Below are 14,654 nucleotides of genomic sequence, written 5' to 3'. Positions count from 1 at the left end.
GGTAGATAAAAGACTGTTGAGTAGACTTCAGGATGTACATGTTTATAGAGGGGCCACAGATATATCAGATCACTTTCTAGTTGTAGCTACACTGAGAGTAAAAGGTAGATGGGATACAAGGAGAATAGAAGCATCAGGGAAGAGAGAGGTGAAGGTTTATAAACTAAAAGAGGAGGCAGTTAGGGTAAGATATAAACAGCTATTGGAGGATAGATGGGCTAATGAGAGCATAGGCAATGGGGTCGAAGAGGTATGGGGTAGGTTTAAAAATGTAGTGTTAGAGTGTTCAGCAGAAGTTTGTGGTTACAGGAAAGTGGGTGCGGGAGGGAAGAGGAGCGATTGGTGGAATGATGATGTAAAGAGAGTAGTAAGGGAGAAAAAGTTAGCATATGAGAAGTTTTTACAAAGTAGAAGTGATGCAAGGAGGGAAGAGTATATGGAGAAAAAGAGAGAGGTTAAGAGAGTGGTGAAGCAATGTAAAAAGAGAGCAAATGAGAGAGTGGGTGAGATGTTATCAACAAATTTTGTTGAAAATAAGAAAAAGTTTTGAAGTGAGATAAACAAGTTAAGGAAGCCTAGAGAACAAATTGATTTGTCAGTTAAAAATAGGAGAGGAGAGTTATTAAATGGAGAGTTAGAGGTATTGGGAAGATGGAGGGAATATTTTGAGGAATTGTTAAATGTTGATGAAGATAGGGAAGCTGTGATTTCGTGTATAGGGCAAGGAGGAATAACATCTTGTAGGAGTGAGGAAGAGCCAGTTGTGAGTGTGGGGGAAGTTCGTGAGGCAGTAGGTAAAATGAAAGGGGGTAAGGCAGCTGGGATTGATGGGATAAAGATAGAAATGTTAAAAGCAGGTGGGGATATAGTTTTGGAGTGGTTGGTGCAATTATTTAATAAATGTATGGAAGAGGGTAAGGTACCTAGGGATTGGCAGAGAGCATGCATAGTTCCTTTGTATAAAGGCAAAGGGGACAAAAGAGAGTGCAAAAATTATAGGGGGATAAGTCTGTTGAGTATACCTGGTAAAGTGTATGGTAGAGTTATTATTGAAAGAATTAAGAGTAAGACGGAGAATAGGATAGCAGATGAACAAGGAGGCTTTAGGAAAGGTAGGGGGTGTGTGGACCAGGTGTTTACAGTGAAACATATAAGTGAACAGTATTTAGATAAGGCTAAAGAGGTCTTTGTGGCATTTATGGATTTGGAAAAGGCGTATGACAGGGTGGATAGGGGGGCAATGTGGCAGATGTTGCAAGTGTATGGTATGGGAGGTAGGTTACTGAAAGCAGTGAAGAGTTTTTACAAGGATAGTGAGGCTCAAGTTAGAGTATGTAGGAAAGAGGGAAATTATTTCCCAGTAAAAGTAGGCCTTAGACAAGGATGTGTGATGTCACCGTGGTTGTTTAATATATTTATAGATGGGGTTGTAAGAGAAGTAAATGCGAGGGTCTTGGCAAGAGGCGTGGAGGTAAAAGATAAAGAATCACACATAAAGTGGGAGTTGTCACAGTTGCTCTTTGCTGATGACACTGTGCTCTTGGGAGATTCTGAAGAGAAGCTGGAGAGATTGGTGGATGAATTTGGTAGGGTGTGCAAAAGAAGAAAATTAAAAGTGAATACAGGAAAGAGTAAGGTAATGACGATAACAAAAAGATTAAGTGATGAAAGATTGGATATCAGATTGGAGGGAGAGAGTATGGAGGAGGTGAATGTATTCAGATATTTGGGAGTGGACGTGTCAGAGGATAGGTCTATGAAAGATGAGGTGAATCATAGAATTGATGAGGGGAAAAGGGTGAGTGGTGCACTTAGGAGTCTGTGGAGACAAAGAACTTTGTCCTTGGAGGCAAAGAGGGGAATGTATGAGAGTATAGTTTTACCAACGCTCTTATATGGGTGTGAAGCATGGGTGATGAATGTTGCAGCGAGGAGAAGGCTGGAGGCAGTGGAGGTGTCATGTCTGAGGGCAATGTGTGGTGTGAGTATAATGCAGAGAATTCGTAGTTTGGAAGTTAGGAGGAGGTGCGGGATTACCAAAACTGTTGTCCAGAGGGCTGAGGAAGGGTTGTTGAGGTGGTTCGGACATGTAGAGAGAATGGAGCGAAACAGAGTGACTTCAAGAGTGTATCAGTCTGTAGTGGAAGGAAGGTGGAGTAGGGGTCGGCCTAGGAAAGGTTGGAGGGAGGGGGTAAAGGAGGTTTTGTGTGCGAGGGGCTTGGACTTCCAGCAGGCATGCGGGAGCGTGTTTGATAGGAGTGAATGGAGACAAATGGCTTTTAATACTTGACGTGCTGTTGGAGTGTGAGCAAAGTAACATTTATGAAGGGATTCAGGGAAACCGGCAGGCCGGACTTGAGTCCTGGAGATGGGAAGTACAGTGCCTGCACTCTGAAGGAGGGGTGTTAATGTTGCAGTTTAAAAACTGTAGTGTAAAGCACCCTTCTGGCAAGACAGTGATGGAGTGATTGATGGTGAAAGTTTTTCTTTTTCGGGCCACCCTGCCTTGGTGGGAATTGGCCAGTGTGATAATAAAAAAAAAAAAATACATATAAAGATACACAACATATCCCTCCAAACTGCTAATATCCCAAACCTCTTCTCTAGAGTGCAGGCATTGTACTTCCCAATTTCCAGGACTCAAGTCTGGCTATATAAAAATAACCTGTTTTCCTGAATCCCTTCACTAAATATTACCCTGCTCACAATCCAACAGATCGTCAGGTCCCAAATACCATTCGTCTCCATTCACTCGTATCGAACACGCTTGTGCACGCCTGCTGGAAGTCCAAGCCCCTCCCCTACAAAACCTCCCTTACCCCTTCCTTCCAACCTTTTTGAGGATGACCCCTACCCCGCCTTCTTTCTCCTACAGATTTAAATGCTCTCCATGTCATTCTACTTCGATCCAGTCTCTCTAAATGACGAAACCACCTCAACAACCCCTCTATCATATGCCTTTTCTAAATCCATAACTGCATTAAAAACTTCCCTACCTTTATCAAAATACTGTTCACATAAATATAATATAAATATTTTAATACAAATATTTTCATTAATCCATCTGCGATATTTTTTTTTAAAATTATATTATGAACACGCTACACAACATATGAATGTGATAAATACACTCCACACTAGAATAAATGTGAGATGTTACATGTAGATGAACATCTTTCTTTCAGCACATCAGCCATGTCCCACTGAGGCGGGGTGGCCCAAAAGGAATAACGAAAGTTTCTCCTTTTACATTTAGTAATATATGCAGGAGAAGGGGTTACTAGACCCTTGCTCCTGGCATTTTAGTCGCCTCTTACAACATGCATGGCTTATGTAGGAAGAATTCTGTTCCACTTCCCCATGGAGGTAAGAGGAAATAAACAAGAACAAGAACTAGTAAGAAAATAGAAGAAAACCCAGAGGGATGTGTATATATATGTTTGTACATGTATGTGTAGTGTGACCTAAGTGTAAGTAGAAGTAGCAAGACGTACCTGAAATCTTGCATGTGTATGAGACAGAAAAAAAGACACCCGCAATCCTACCATCATGTAAAAGAATTACAGGCTTTCGTTTTACACACACTTGGCAGGAGCATGTATGAACCAAAACCAGATGTGTTCGTCTGCTTGTTTACATACTCTGTGTGTCCCTCCTATCTCATTTACTCGTTCTCTCTCTCGTTTATTCGTTTTACCTCATTTACTCACCTCTCACCCTACATTAAGACTACAAATATTTTAAGGTAAATAATGAGTCCTAGGTAGTAGGTTGGTAGACAGCAACCGCCCAGGGAGGTACTACCATCCTGCCAAGTGAGTGTAAAACGAAAGTCTGTAATTGTTTTACATGATGGTAGGATTGCTGGTGTCCTTTTTTCTGTCTCATTAACATGCAAGATTTCAGGTATGTCTTGCTACTTATACTTACACTTAGGTCACACTACACATACATGTACAGGTCAGCCATCACAAATCCGGCAATCAGTTATTCGGCTCCTTCAGTTATTCGGCACTAATTTTGTCTAGCATAATTTCAAATTTCCAGGATCGCCACACCAACCTGCTGGTACTGTTGGGTGGCGCTACTTGCTGCATAAGTCATTCCAATTTCTTTTTCTCCATTTATTGTTTTAACCTGCTTACTTTTAGCCCTAGCCATGGTTCCAATGAATAAAAGAAATGCTTCTCATTATGTAAAGCACCTACACAGTACATTATCCATTAAAGATAAGGTGGCTTTGAAGCCACTGTCGGTTGTCATGAGCTCAGTCTCATGAAGCAGGAGAATATGCTTTATTATTATGCTAATATCAACACTACAGCTTATTTGCCTATCACAATTGATCTGATATGACATAAGAAACAATATAAATAACATAAAACATGTTAAATACTCCAGAATAAATAATATTTGGCATAATACCGAGCAGTTCGACGGAGGTTTGAAAAGGATATGGTATACAAATACCATTCTCCTATCCCTGTCTTGGTGGCTTATATTAGAGAAAACGGAGTGTAGCACAGGACTAACTGTGATATACACTCGTACTCCACCATAAACATGAAACAAAAAAGTTATTTTCTCTCTATAGATTATCACACACAGCAGCATGTGTGTAGAGGACCTAGGATAACCCAAAAAAAAGTCAACGTGGCTTATTTTTAGTACCTGGCTTGGGTTAGCCATATATGATTTTTGGTAAATATTCGATTCCCAGCCAGGGTAGAAACTTTAGGCGTGTTTCTTTACACTTGTTGTCTATGTTTACCCATCAGTAAATGGGTACCTGGGTGTTAGCCGACTAGTGTGGGTGTTATCCTGGGACACTGACCTAATTTTCTTGAAATACTCAGCATAACAAGTGCCTTTCTATTCAGTAGTATGTCACTGATGTCAGCTAGGCCTGTATACCTTGTACATGTACGTGTAGTAAATAAAGATATTATTATTATTATTACTATTATTATATTATTATTATTTTCTCAGTTGTTTGCTGGGTTATCTTATTCAAACTTGGGCAATGTATGATGGAAAGATACTTCTTCACGTACACCAAAAATGAAAGAAATCAGACCATAAATAGCGGAGTTCACTTCTCAGCCATTAGCGGCCGCTTAGCGGTATATTTTTGTATGGTTGTTATGATTATATTCTCATTTTTTTGGTCTCATTTGATGGAATGAAAGATATATTACAGAAATAGATATGATTTTGATTGCTTTCATGACGAAAAGTACCTTGAAATTGCGCTCACAGTAGCAAAAATGTTCTATTCTTTAGCGAAGCTCAAGAGTAAACAAATGACGTCACCGTCCAATACCTGTCCGCCTGCCAGTCTAAATTCCAGTATGGAGTCAAGAATGGATTGACATTATTTATACAACGATTATGATAATGCAGTAGTCTGCATAACAGTAAATCTTTTATTTTTTTGGTAAATAAAAATTCCAAATGATAAGCAAGAGTAATATAAGAGGGGCCTGTAGCCGTGACTAATGAACAGAGAGAATGTTATTTTAGTGCCAGGAATGTCTGCATTGTTTATTCTGGATCCTATTTTGAAATTGGCATCTGTTGAAATTTGTGTGAAATCGGCCAAATTGCCAATTTCTGACCACTTTATTGGGTAGCTGAAATAAGTGAATGGGCAGTTTCTTGTACTCAGTTGACAGACTAGAAGTAAATAAGTTTATTCAGGTATACACAAATGCAGTTACATAGATTATCATACATAGCAGTGTATGTATAGAGAACCTAGGATAACCCAGAAAAGTCAGTGTGACTTATTTCCAGTACCTGGCTTGGGCTTGCCATATATGATTTTTGGTAAATATTTTTTTTTTCTCGGTTGTTTGTTGGGCTATCTCATTGAAACTTGGGCAATGTATGGTGGAAAGATGCTTCTTAACGTACAACAAAAATAAAAAAGACAGACGATGAATAAGGGAGTTCACTTCTCAGCTATTAGCCGCCTCTTTGCAGTATATTTTCGTTTGGTTTTTATGGTTGTATTCTCATTTTTTGGACTCATTTGATAGAATGGAAGATATATTACAGAAATAGACATGGTTTTGATTGCTTTCATGACGAAAAGTACCTTGAAATTGAGCTCAAAGTAGCGGAAATGTTCGATTTTTTCCGATGTTCAATGAACTGTGTAAGTCAAGTTGGTTAATTTTATTAAGTGTATTCTAACTTAACCACTGTGTAATTCGGCAAACTCAGTAATCCGGCACACTACAGGTCCCAATGATGCCGGATTTGTGATGGAGGACCTGTACAAGCATATATATACACACCCCTCTGGGTTTTCTTCTATTTTCTTTCTAGTTCTTATTCTTGTTTATTTCCTCTTATCTCCATGGGGAAGTGGAACAGAATTCTTCCTCCGTAAGCCAAGCGTGTTGTAAGAGGCGACTAAAATGCTGTTAGCAAGGGGCTAGTAACCTCTTCTGTATATATTACTAAATGTAAAAGGAGAAACTTTCGTTTTTCCTTTTGGGCCACCTCGCCTCGGTGGGATATGGCCGGTGTGTTGAAAGAAAGAAGAAAGAAATAATGAGTGTACTGTATATGCATATTATCTCCCTAGGGCAGTGTAAATGTCATAGTATATTACGTGTGGGTGGGGTGACCTGGCTGGCTACCATACCTCCTACACCAGACTTCCTACAAATAAATACTACTTGCCTCTCACCCTACATTAAGACTATAAATATTTTAAGTAATGAATGTACTGTTTATGCATTTTATTGCTCTGGGGTGCTTTGAATGTCATAGTATATTGTGTGTGGGTGGGGTGTCCTGGCTGGCTACCATACCTTCCAAACCCGACTTTTTAAAATAAATACTACTCACCTCTCACCCTATGTTAAGACTACAAATATATTAAGTTAAGTAATGAGTGTACTGTTTGTGTGTTTTATTTTCATTGTTTTTAATGCCTAGTTCTATTGCTAACTTAATACAGTGGACCCTCGACCAATGATGGCATCGACTAACATTAAATCCGACCAGCGATACATTTTAACGCAAAAATTTTGCCTCGACTAGCGCTAAAAAACTCTACCAACACTATTCGTTCTGTCTGAGACGCGTCCACTTATGGCCAGTGTTTACAAGCCAGCCAGCCATCATGGTCGCTTCCAAGCATACAATCGGAACATTTCATATTATCACAGCCTTTTTAGTGATTGCACCTGCAAAATAAGTCACCATGGGCCCCAAGAAAGCTTCTAGTGCTAACCCTACAGCAAAAAGGGTGAGAATTACTATGGATATGAAGAAAGAGATCATTGCTAAGTATGAAAGTGGAGTGCGTGTCTCCAAGCTGGCCAGGTTGTACACAAAACCCCAATCAACCATTGCTACTATTGTGGCCAAGAAAACGGCAATCAAGGAAGCTGTTCTTGCCAAAGGTGCAACTATGTTTTCAAAACTGAGATCGCAAGTGAAAGATGTTGAGAGACTTTTATTGGTGTGGATAAACGAAAAACAGATAGCAGGAGATAGCATCTCTCAAGCGATCATATGTGAAAAGGCTAGGAAGTTGCATGAGGATTTAATTAGAAAAATGCCAGCAACTAGTGGTGATGTGAGTGAATTTAAGGCCAGCAAAGGTTGGTTTGAGAGATTTAAGAATCGTAGTGGCATACATAGTGTGATAAGGCATGGTGAGGCTGCCAGTTTGGACCAAAAAGCAGCTGAAAAATATGTGCAGGAATTCAAGGAGTACATAGACAGTGAAGAATTGAAACCTGAACAAGTGTTTAATAGTGACACTGACAATGTTGTGAAACACTTTAGGAATGTCATAAAGGAACGGGAGGTACAGGCCTCTATGGACGGATATGTTGTGCGACAGAGGTCCAGTGACTCTCAAGCTGGTCCTAGTGGCATTAAAAGAAGAAGGGAAGTAACCCCGAAAAAGGACTTGCCACCTCAAGTCCTAATGGAAGGGGATTCCCCTTCTAAACACTAACACCATCAACACTCTCCCCTCCTCCCATCCCATCAATCATCACCAGATCTTCAATAAAGGTAAGTGTCATGTAACTGTGCATATCTTCTTTAGTTTGTGTGTATTAAAATTAATATTTCATGTGGTAAATTTTTTTTTTTCAATACTTTTGGGTGTCTTGCACGGATTAATTTGATTTCCATTATTTCTTATGGAGAAAATTAACTTGACTAATGATAATTTCGATTAACGATGAGCTCTCAGGAACGGATTAATATCGCTGGTCGAGGGTCCACTGTATATGTTAGTATAATCTTGCTATCTGGCATTTTTATGCATTTATAAGTGGAAAAAATGGCGTTCTGCTTTCCGGCGATGTCCCCTTTCCAGTGGTAGCCTGGAACCTAACCTGCTGTATGAGTGGGGCCCAACTGTATCTGTTCCCTGTGTGGATAGCTAGTTTTGGTGGACAGTTGGAGTCCCACACCACCAAGGACTTTTAGCACAAAACAAGTGGCAGTAAAAAATTAAAATGGTAACTAAGCATTTATGTTGAAAAGTAATAGTATTAACATTATAGTTTGTTGGGGTTGTGAAAATGTTCAGCTTAAGGAAGTAGATGTGTTGATGGAGAGGGAGAGGTAAGTGGATGAGAGGACACTTATCACTCCACCAGTGACTTGGTACACCTCGCACCCCCAGGCATATAAGGTGTTTAACTTTTTCTTTCAAAGTTACTACTGTGTGTATATTTGTTAAATCATTCAGGAGTGTAATTTCAGTGGTACCCTGAGTTTCGGCCACTCCCAACTCGAACAATTATGTAAGTGTATTATTGTAAATGCTTTTGTAAGTGTATTTTTGGGGGTCTGAAACAGACTCGTCTAATTTACATTATTCCTTATGGGAACAAATTTGTTCAGTAACGGCACTCGAGCAGCCTTTTGGAACGAATTGTGGCTGAAATTCGAGATTCCACTGTACTTAATTGAGTTTGGGGAAGGGGAGGGTGAGCTCCAACTTTAAGCTTCTTCCACTGCATTATTGTTCAGCTCATTTTGCCTATTTCTTCACTTTTGCATTGTGAAATATTTCCTAATGTGTACAGATGTAGGGGTTGCAATTAGATCTAGACAAGCAGACCATGAAAATCGAGGGGTATGGCACCTGTTTATAACACTTCACACTTGCTTTTTTTTTTTGTAGCAGAGTAAACTTGTACTGCAGTTAACCTCTTGACTGTCGCAACCCCCAATCCTGAGATGTCTCCTGGTGTTGCAAAATTTAAAAAAAAAAAAAGAAAAATTATTTTTTCTAATGAAATTATAGAGAATCTTTTCCCGATTGTAATAACACCAAAAAACCGAAATTTGATGGAAAACCGAAGGAATTACGCTCTCGCGAAGTTAGCGACCACGGTGATATTTACAAATCGGCGATTTCGCCCACTTTGAGCCCTATTTTCGGCTAATTTCATTGTTCCAGTTGACTAAACTCATAGCTATTTCTTTAGAACTCCATTTTTTCTATTGATTGAGTACAAGAAACTGCCCATTTACCGATTTCAACTACCCAATAACATGGTCAGAAATTTGCAATTTGGCCAATTTCACGAAAATTAAAAAATATGACAATTTCAAAATAAGGTCCAGAATTAACAATGCAGACATTCCTGGCTCTAAAATAACATTTTCTTTGTTCATCAGTCATGTCTCCAGGCCCTTCTGATATTACTCTTGCTTTCTATTTTGATTTTTTATTCAAACAAAAATTAGAAGATTTACTGTTATGCCGACTACTGCAGTATTGTAATAATTGTACAAATAATGTCAACCCGTTCATGACTGCATATTAGAATGGCTAGTTGGACATTTACTGGACAATGACATCATTTGTTTACTTTTGAACATTGGTAAAAATCAAACATTTCCCCTACTTTGAGCACCATTTCCAGGTTTTTTTTTATAGTAAAACCAATCAAAATCTCCTCTATTTCTATAATATGTTTTCCATTCTATCAAATGAGACCAAGAAAACGAGAATACAACCATAAATACTATACAAAAATAGACCACAAGGTCGGCATTTTAATTAAAAAAAAAAACGGTCAGAGTTTTATTTTTCTTATTATGCACTGCATGCTCCAGGATTTTTTTTTATATGGTGCACACTGACCACACAGACCAGTTCTCTCACATGTGGGCCTACCAGCTTTCTCCTGCTTGATTTGAAGCCTCTAGAATTTATAAGTATATATACGTCAAACACGGTACCTTGTGAGACGTATATATATGACCGAAACAGTCAAAGGGTTAAGCTTTACTGCTTACTCATCATTTGTGATAAGTAATAAAACATGCTTTATAATGCATATCATCATGATAATGTTTATGATAGGTAAGCAAGATAAATTTGATAAATAAGAGTTGCTGGTGATGGAGTACTAGGGTTAGGGCAGTAAGAGGTCCACATGTTGTGAATACCTTTGCTGATAAAACTACCACACTCAATTTTGCCCCATGAATACCTTTGAAGAATGAGACCTTCTCTTCTGCCTTTTCCTGTTATTTCATACCATATTTCTTTAATCTCTTCACTCTTACTACTGCATAATTTTTCTCCTTAAATAAATTGTTCTGATTTTGTAGGTAAGATTATTAAAGATACTACAACTTAACAAATCTCATTTGTTGACTGTCAGTTTAAATCCCCCCTTTTTAGTAGCATTTCTCCTTTATTTGATGAGAACTTTTATCCTGAATTGCTTTTGTTTTAATTTTTATTAATATGATTTTAACATTCCATTAGATCGCAAACAGAGCTCATCTAGTTATGATGAACTAAAAAGAAAGAGCGGCTCTGGTTCACTAACTAGGAGAGGGTCTTTAGAGCGGAGAAGTTTCAGTGAAAAGAGGAGAAGCTGGTCACCGGAGGAGTTTGGTGCCTGCCTTGATTCCTTTCGGCCTGTGACCCTCACCGTGTCATCATTTTTCAAACAGGTAGGCATCTCATTTTTACAATAGATAATTATTTAAAGTTATCCTTCAGTTTTTTGTTAAAGTGGAAACACATGTTTTCTATACTCAGTGACTTGTTTTTGTGAGTGTGATATACTGTACTTATGTTAATAAGTTGAATTTTGACATGCTTCATGTTACAGTATTGAACACTGAAATTAATTGACCATATTCACAAGAGGGGTTGCTGAGGTGGTTTGGGCATTTAGAGAGGTAGAGAAGAATAACATGACCAAGAAATTGTTTAAATTTGGATTGGAAGGTAGGAGGGAAAGGGGTCGTCCTAGAACGAGTTGGGGAGGGAAGCAGTAAAGGAGGTTTATCATTGGCTCTTTAATTAGTAAGGATTCAGAGCTCTAGTTAGATACTAATTACGGATAAGACATTAATTACAGATGAGTAAGGAAAACCTAAAATAACTACCAGTCATGGCAAAATGAATGCTACAATCAGGCTAGGCTACCCATAGTAAGGCGTTAGAAACCCAGTTTTGCTGAAATTTCATAATATAGTAACTGAATCACTTCTTATCAGGGTAGCCACATTAGTGAGAATGAACCCCTATGAAATTAAGTGTCCCAGTGAAAAAGGCTATGAAATTTTGCACGAAGATGAATCCATATTAACCTTGACAGTAACATTAAGTACACTGTGAAGGGATAATAAGGTGGAGTGCTTCTTTGTAAGCCATGCGTGTCATAAAAGGCAACTAAAATGCTGATAGCAAAGGGCAAGTAACCCTTTATTCTGTATTCAGTTAATAAAAAAAGTCAAAGTAGAAAAATGCTGTTATATATAAAATAAGGATTAAATTCAATTTATATTCCTGGAAATACATCCATGGTGTAAATTGTTAATCCTATCCTGGCAACTGTTTTACACTAAGTTACTGGTTACTGAGGCATGTTACTTTATGTAGGTGATATATAAAAGGAATTTTCTTTAGGGTGTATGCATCTTCCCTTTTTTTTCATGCTTCATACTGCTTTGTTGCTTACTAATGTGATTTGTTTATAATGATGGCACCAGTCTTTATTTGAGGATAATGATATATAGGTGGCAATCCAAAACACTTGTGTAAGACTGGTGATAATTACATTTGGTGAATAGTGATTGATCTGTGCTAGAGTGTAATGCTTGTTATGTACTTCCCTTACCTAACTAAACAGACTTGAGAAAGGTATTTAAAAAAAAAATGAACAAACAGTAGGACATATTTATTGATTCTAGGACCTTGCCTGAGTGTTTGCTAACATATCTTGTTAAGCCACTTGTTGGTATCAAGTGTTTGAGAGGGTTGTGCTTAAGCTTCCTGATACTGACTTGTTAATACAGCAACTTGCTTCCACACCCATTAATCTTTTTTTCCCCCATTTCTCCCCCACTCATAAATATTTTTATCCCCACCCTTCCAATTTTCCTACTTACCTAACTCATTCCATATCATTCCTTATTTTTCCCAACACACACCAACACTAATTACTTAGTTTACTACAGTTTGGAGGATATGAAAGCTGGGAAGTAAATTTAAGATTTAATTCCTACTAAAGTTTTTCTCTGGCTATTCAGAGATAAGGCATAAAGTTATTAGAGGCCATAAATACCTCAGCAAGTTGTGGTTGAAATATATCTACAGTAGTTGTTTATGAGATGCATTCTTTACAGTAACTTTTTTAATATAGTGAAATGGTAATATAAGTTGAAAATTTTCAGGAAGGGGATAAACTACGTGATGATGATCTCTACAAATTCCTTGCCGATCTCAAACGTCCCTCAAATCAGTTAAAGAAGAAATGTTTACCAGGCTTGCTCAAGTTGGACATTTCACCAGTGCGTGACCAGCCCAAGTACTGTCTCACGCCAGAGCTTGTTAAACTTCATCCCTATCCAGGTAAGAAAAATATTTCTTTATTTATAATTTCTTTTATAGCTTTTATATTACTCCATAAACTCAAGATACAGTACTTAACATGATAAAAATAATAAGTGTTGATGATAAATACAGTATACCCTCTTATATAGTGACATCACTTAATGCAACTTTGTGTATAAATGATTGAAAAGTGCATCTAAAATTTCATAGCATGAAATAAGCTTCATAATATTTGCCATAAATTTAAATAAATTAAATAACATGTGATATTTGGCTAGGATGCTCCCTAAATTTTTATAATCTGCTTACCAAGCTTTGAGTGGTGCCTCCCAGCCTTCCAGGTGTTCTTGTTTGACAATAGGAAGTTAGCGCCTTAAGACAACATTTTTCTTAATTTTCTTTTTTTTCAAAATTTATGTAACATGAATGCTTAATTTAAATGAAAGATCTGTAAAAAAATCTTGATGAGAATCTTCAGTGCATTAATATCAACAAACCACAACCTAGGCTGCATTTGGGCCAGGTAAGGTTGAAGCAAGTCAAATGAGTTGAAACTTAGGTATAGAAAGTTCATGCGAAGTTAAGGCTGGGAAGGTTACATTTGATGTGGTCAGGTAAGATTAAGTCGAGGATGGTCTTATTTAAATAATAGAGAGTAGGATGGAATGTGACTTATTAAAAAAAAATGTGTGTTAATTTGGTTTGGTGATACTAAGTGTACAGGGTACACAGTATATAGGACATATATATAGTAGGTAGTAGGTTGGTAGACAGCAATCACCCAGGGATGTACTACCATCCTGCCAATTGAATGTAAAATGAAAGCTTGTAATTGTTTTACATGATGGTAGGATTGCTGTTGTCTTTTTTTCTTTCTCATAAACATGCAAGATTTCAGGTACGTCTTGCTACTTCTACTTACACTTAGGTCACACTACACATAGGTGTACATGTTTATGTATACAAACTCATCTGAGTTTTCTTTGATTTTATCTTAACACTTCTTGTTCTTATTGCTTTTCCTTTCATATCCATGGGAAAGTGGAATAAGAATCTTTCCTCTGTAAGCCATGCATGTTGTAAAAGTCAACTAAAATGCCAGGAACAATAGGGTAGTAACCCCCTTTTCCCATATAGCCTACTAAAACGAAAAAGAAGAAAACCGTCAAAGTGGGATGTTTGAATGTGTGTGGATGTTGTGTGAATGATAAGAAAGAGATGATTGTGGATGTTATGTATGAGAAGAAGCTGGATGTCCTGGCTTTAAGTGAAACAAAGTTGAAGGAGGTGGGAGAGTTTCAGTGGGGAGAAATAAATGGGATTAGGTCAGGGATTTCAAATAGAGTTAGAGCTAAAGGAGTAGTAGCAATAATGTTGAAGGAGAAGTTATGGGAGGAAAAGAAGGAATATAAATATATAAATTCAAGGATTATGCTGAGTAAAATAAGGGTTGGATGTGAAAAGTGGGTTATAATAAGCATTTATGCACCTGGAGAAGAAAGTAGTGTAGAGGAGAGAGAGAGAGAGATTTTGGGGAATGTTGAGTGAATGTGTGGAGTGTTTCGAACCTAGTGAGAGTACTTGTGGTTGGGGATCTCAATGCTAAAGTGGATAAAAATATTGTGGAGGTAATAGTAGGTAAATTTGGGGTGCCAGGGGTAAATGAAAATGGGGTGCCTTTAACCCTTCGGGGGTTTCGGATGTACTAGTACGTCTTACGACCCAGGGTTTTTGACATACTAGTACGCCTAAATTCTAGCGTCCTCAAATCTAGTGAGAGAAAGCTGGTAGGCCAACATAT

General features: G+C 37.9%; 1 protein-coding gene across 12 annotated transcripts in view; it reads left to right on the top strand.

The window, feature by feature from the left end:
- Positions 1 to 14,654, top strand: part of Zir (dedicator of cytokinesis) — a 353,738-nt gene that overhangs the window by 37,004 nt on the left and 302,080 nt on the right. For all 12 annotated transcript variants that reach the window (XM_070086406.1, XM_070086403.1, XM_070086405.1 and 9 more), the window contains exons 9-10: positions 10,772 to 10,962; positions 12,694 to 12,871. In XM_070086406.1, coding sequence (XP_069942507.1) covers positions 10,772 to 10,962; positions 12,694 to 12,871 — 369 coding nt within the window. The remainder of the gene's footprint in view (positions 1 to 10,771; positions 10,963 to 12,693; positions 12,872 to 14,654) is intronic.

This window comes from Cherax quadricarinatus, chromosome 18, assembly GCF_038502225.1.
Source record: "Cherax quadricarinatus isolate ZL_2023a chromosome 18, ASM3850222v1, whole genome shotgun sequence".
Lineage (NCBI taxonomy): Eukaryota > Metazoa > Arthropoda > Malacostraca > Decapoda > Parastacidae > Cherax > Cherax quadricarinatus.
This window is presented reverse-complemented; position numbering and strand designations above follow the sequence as displayed.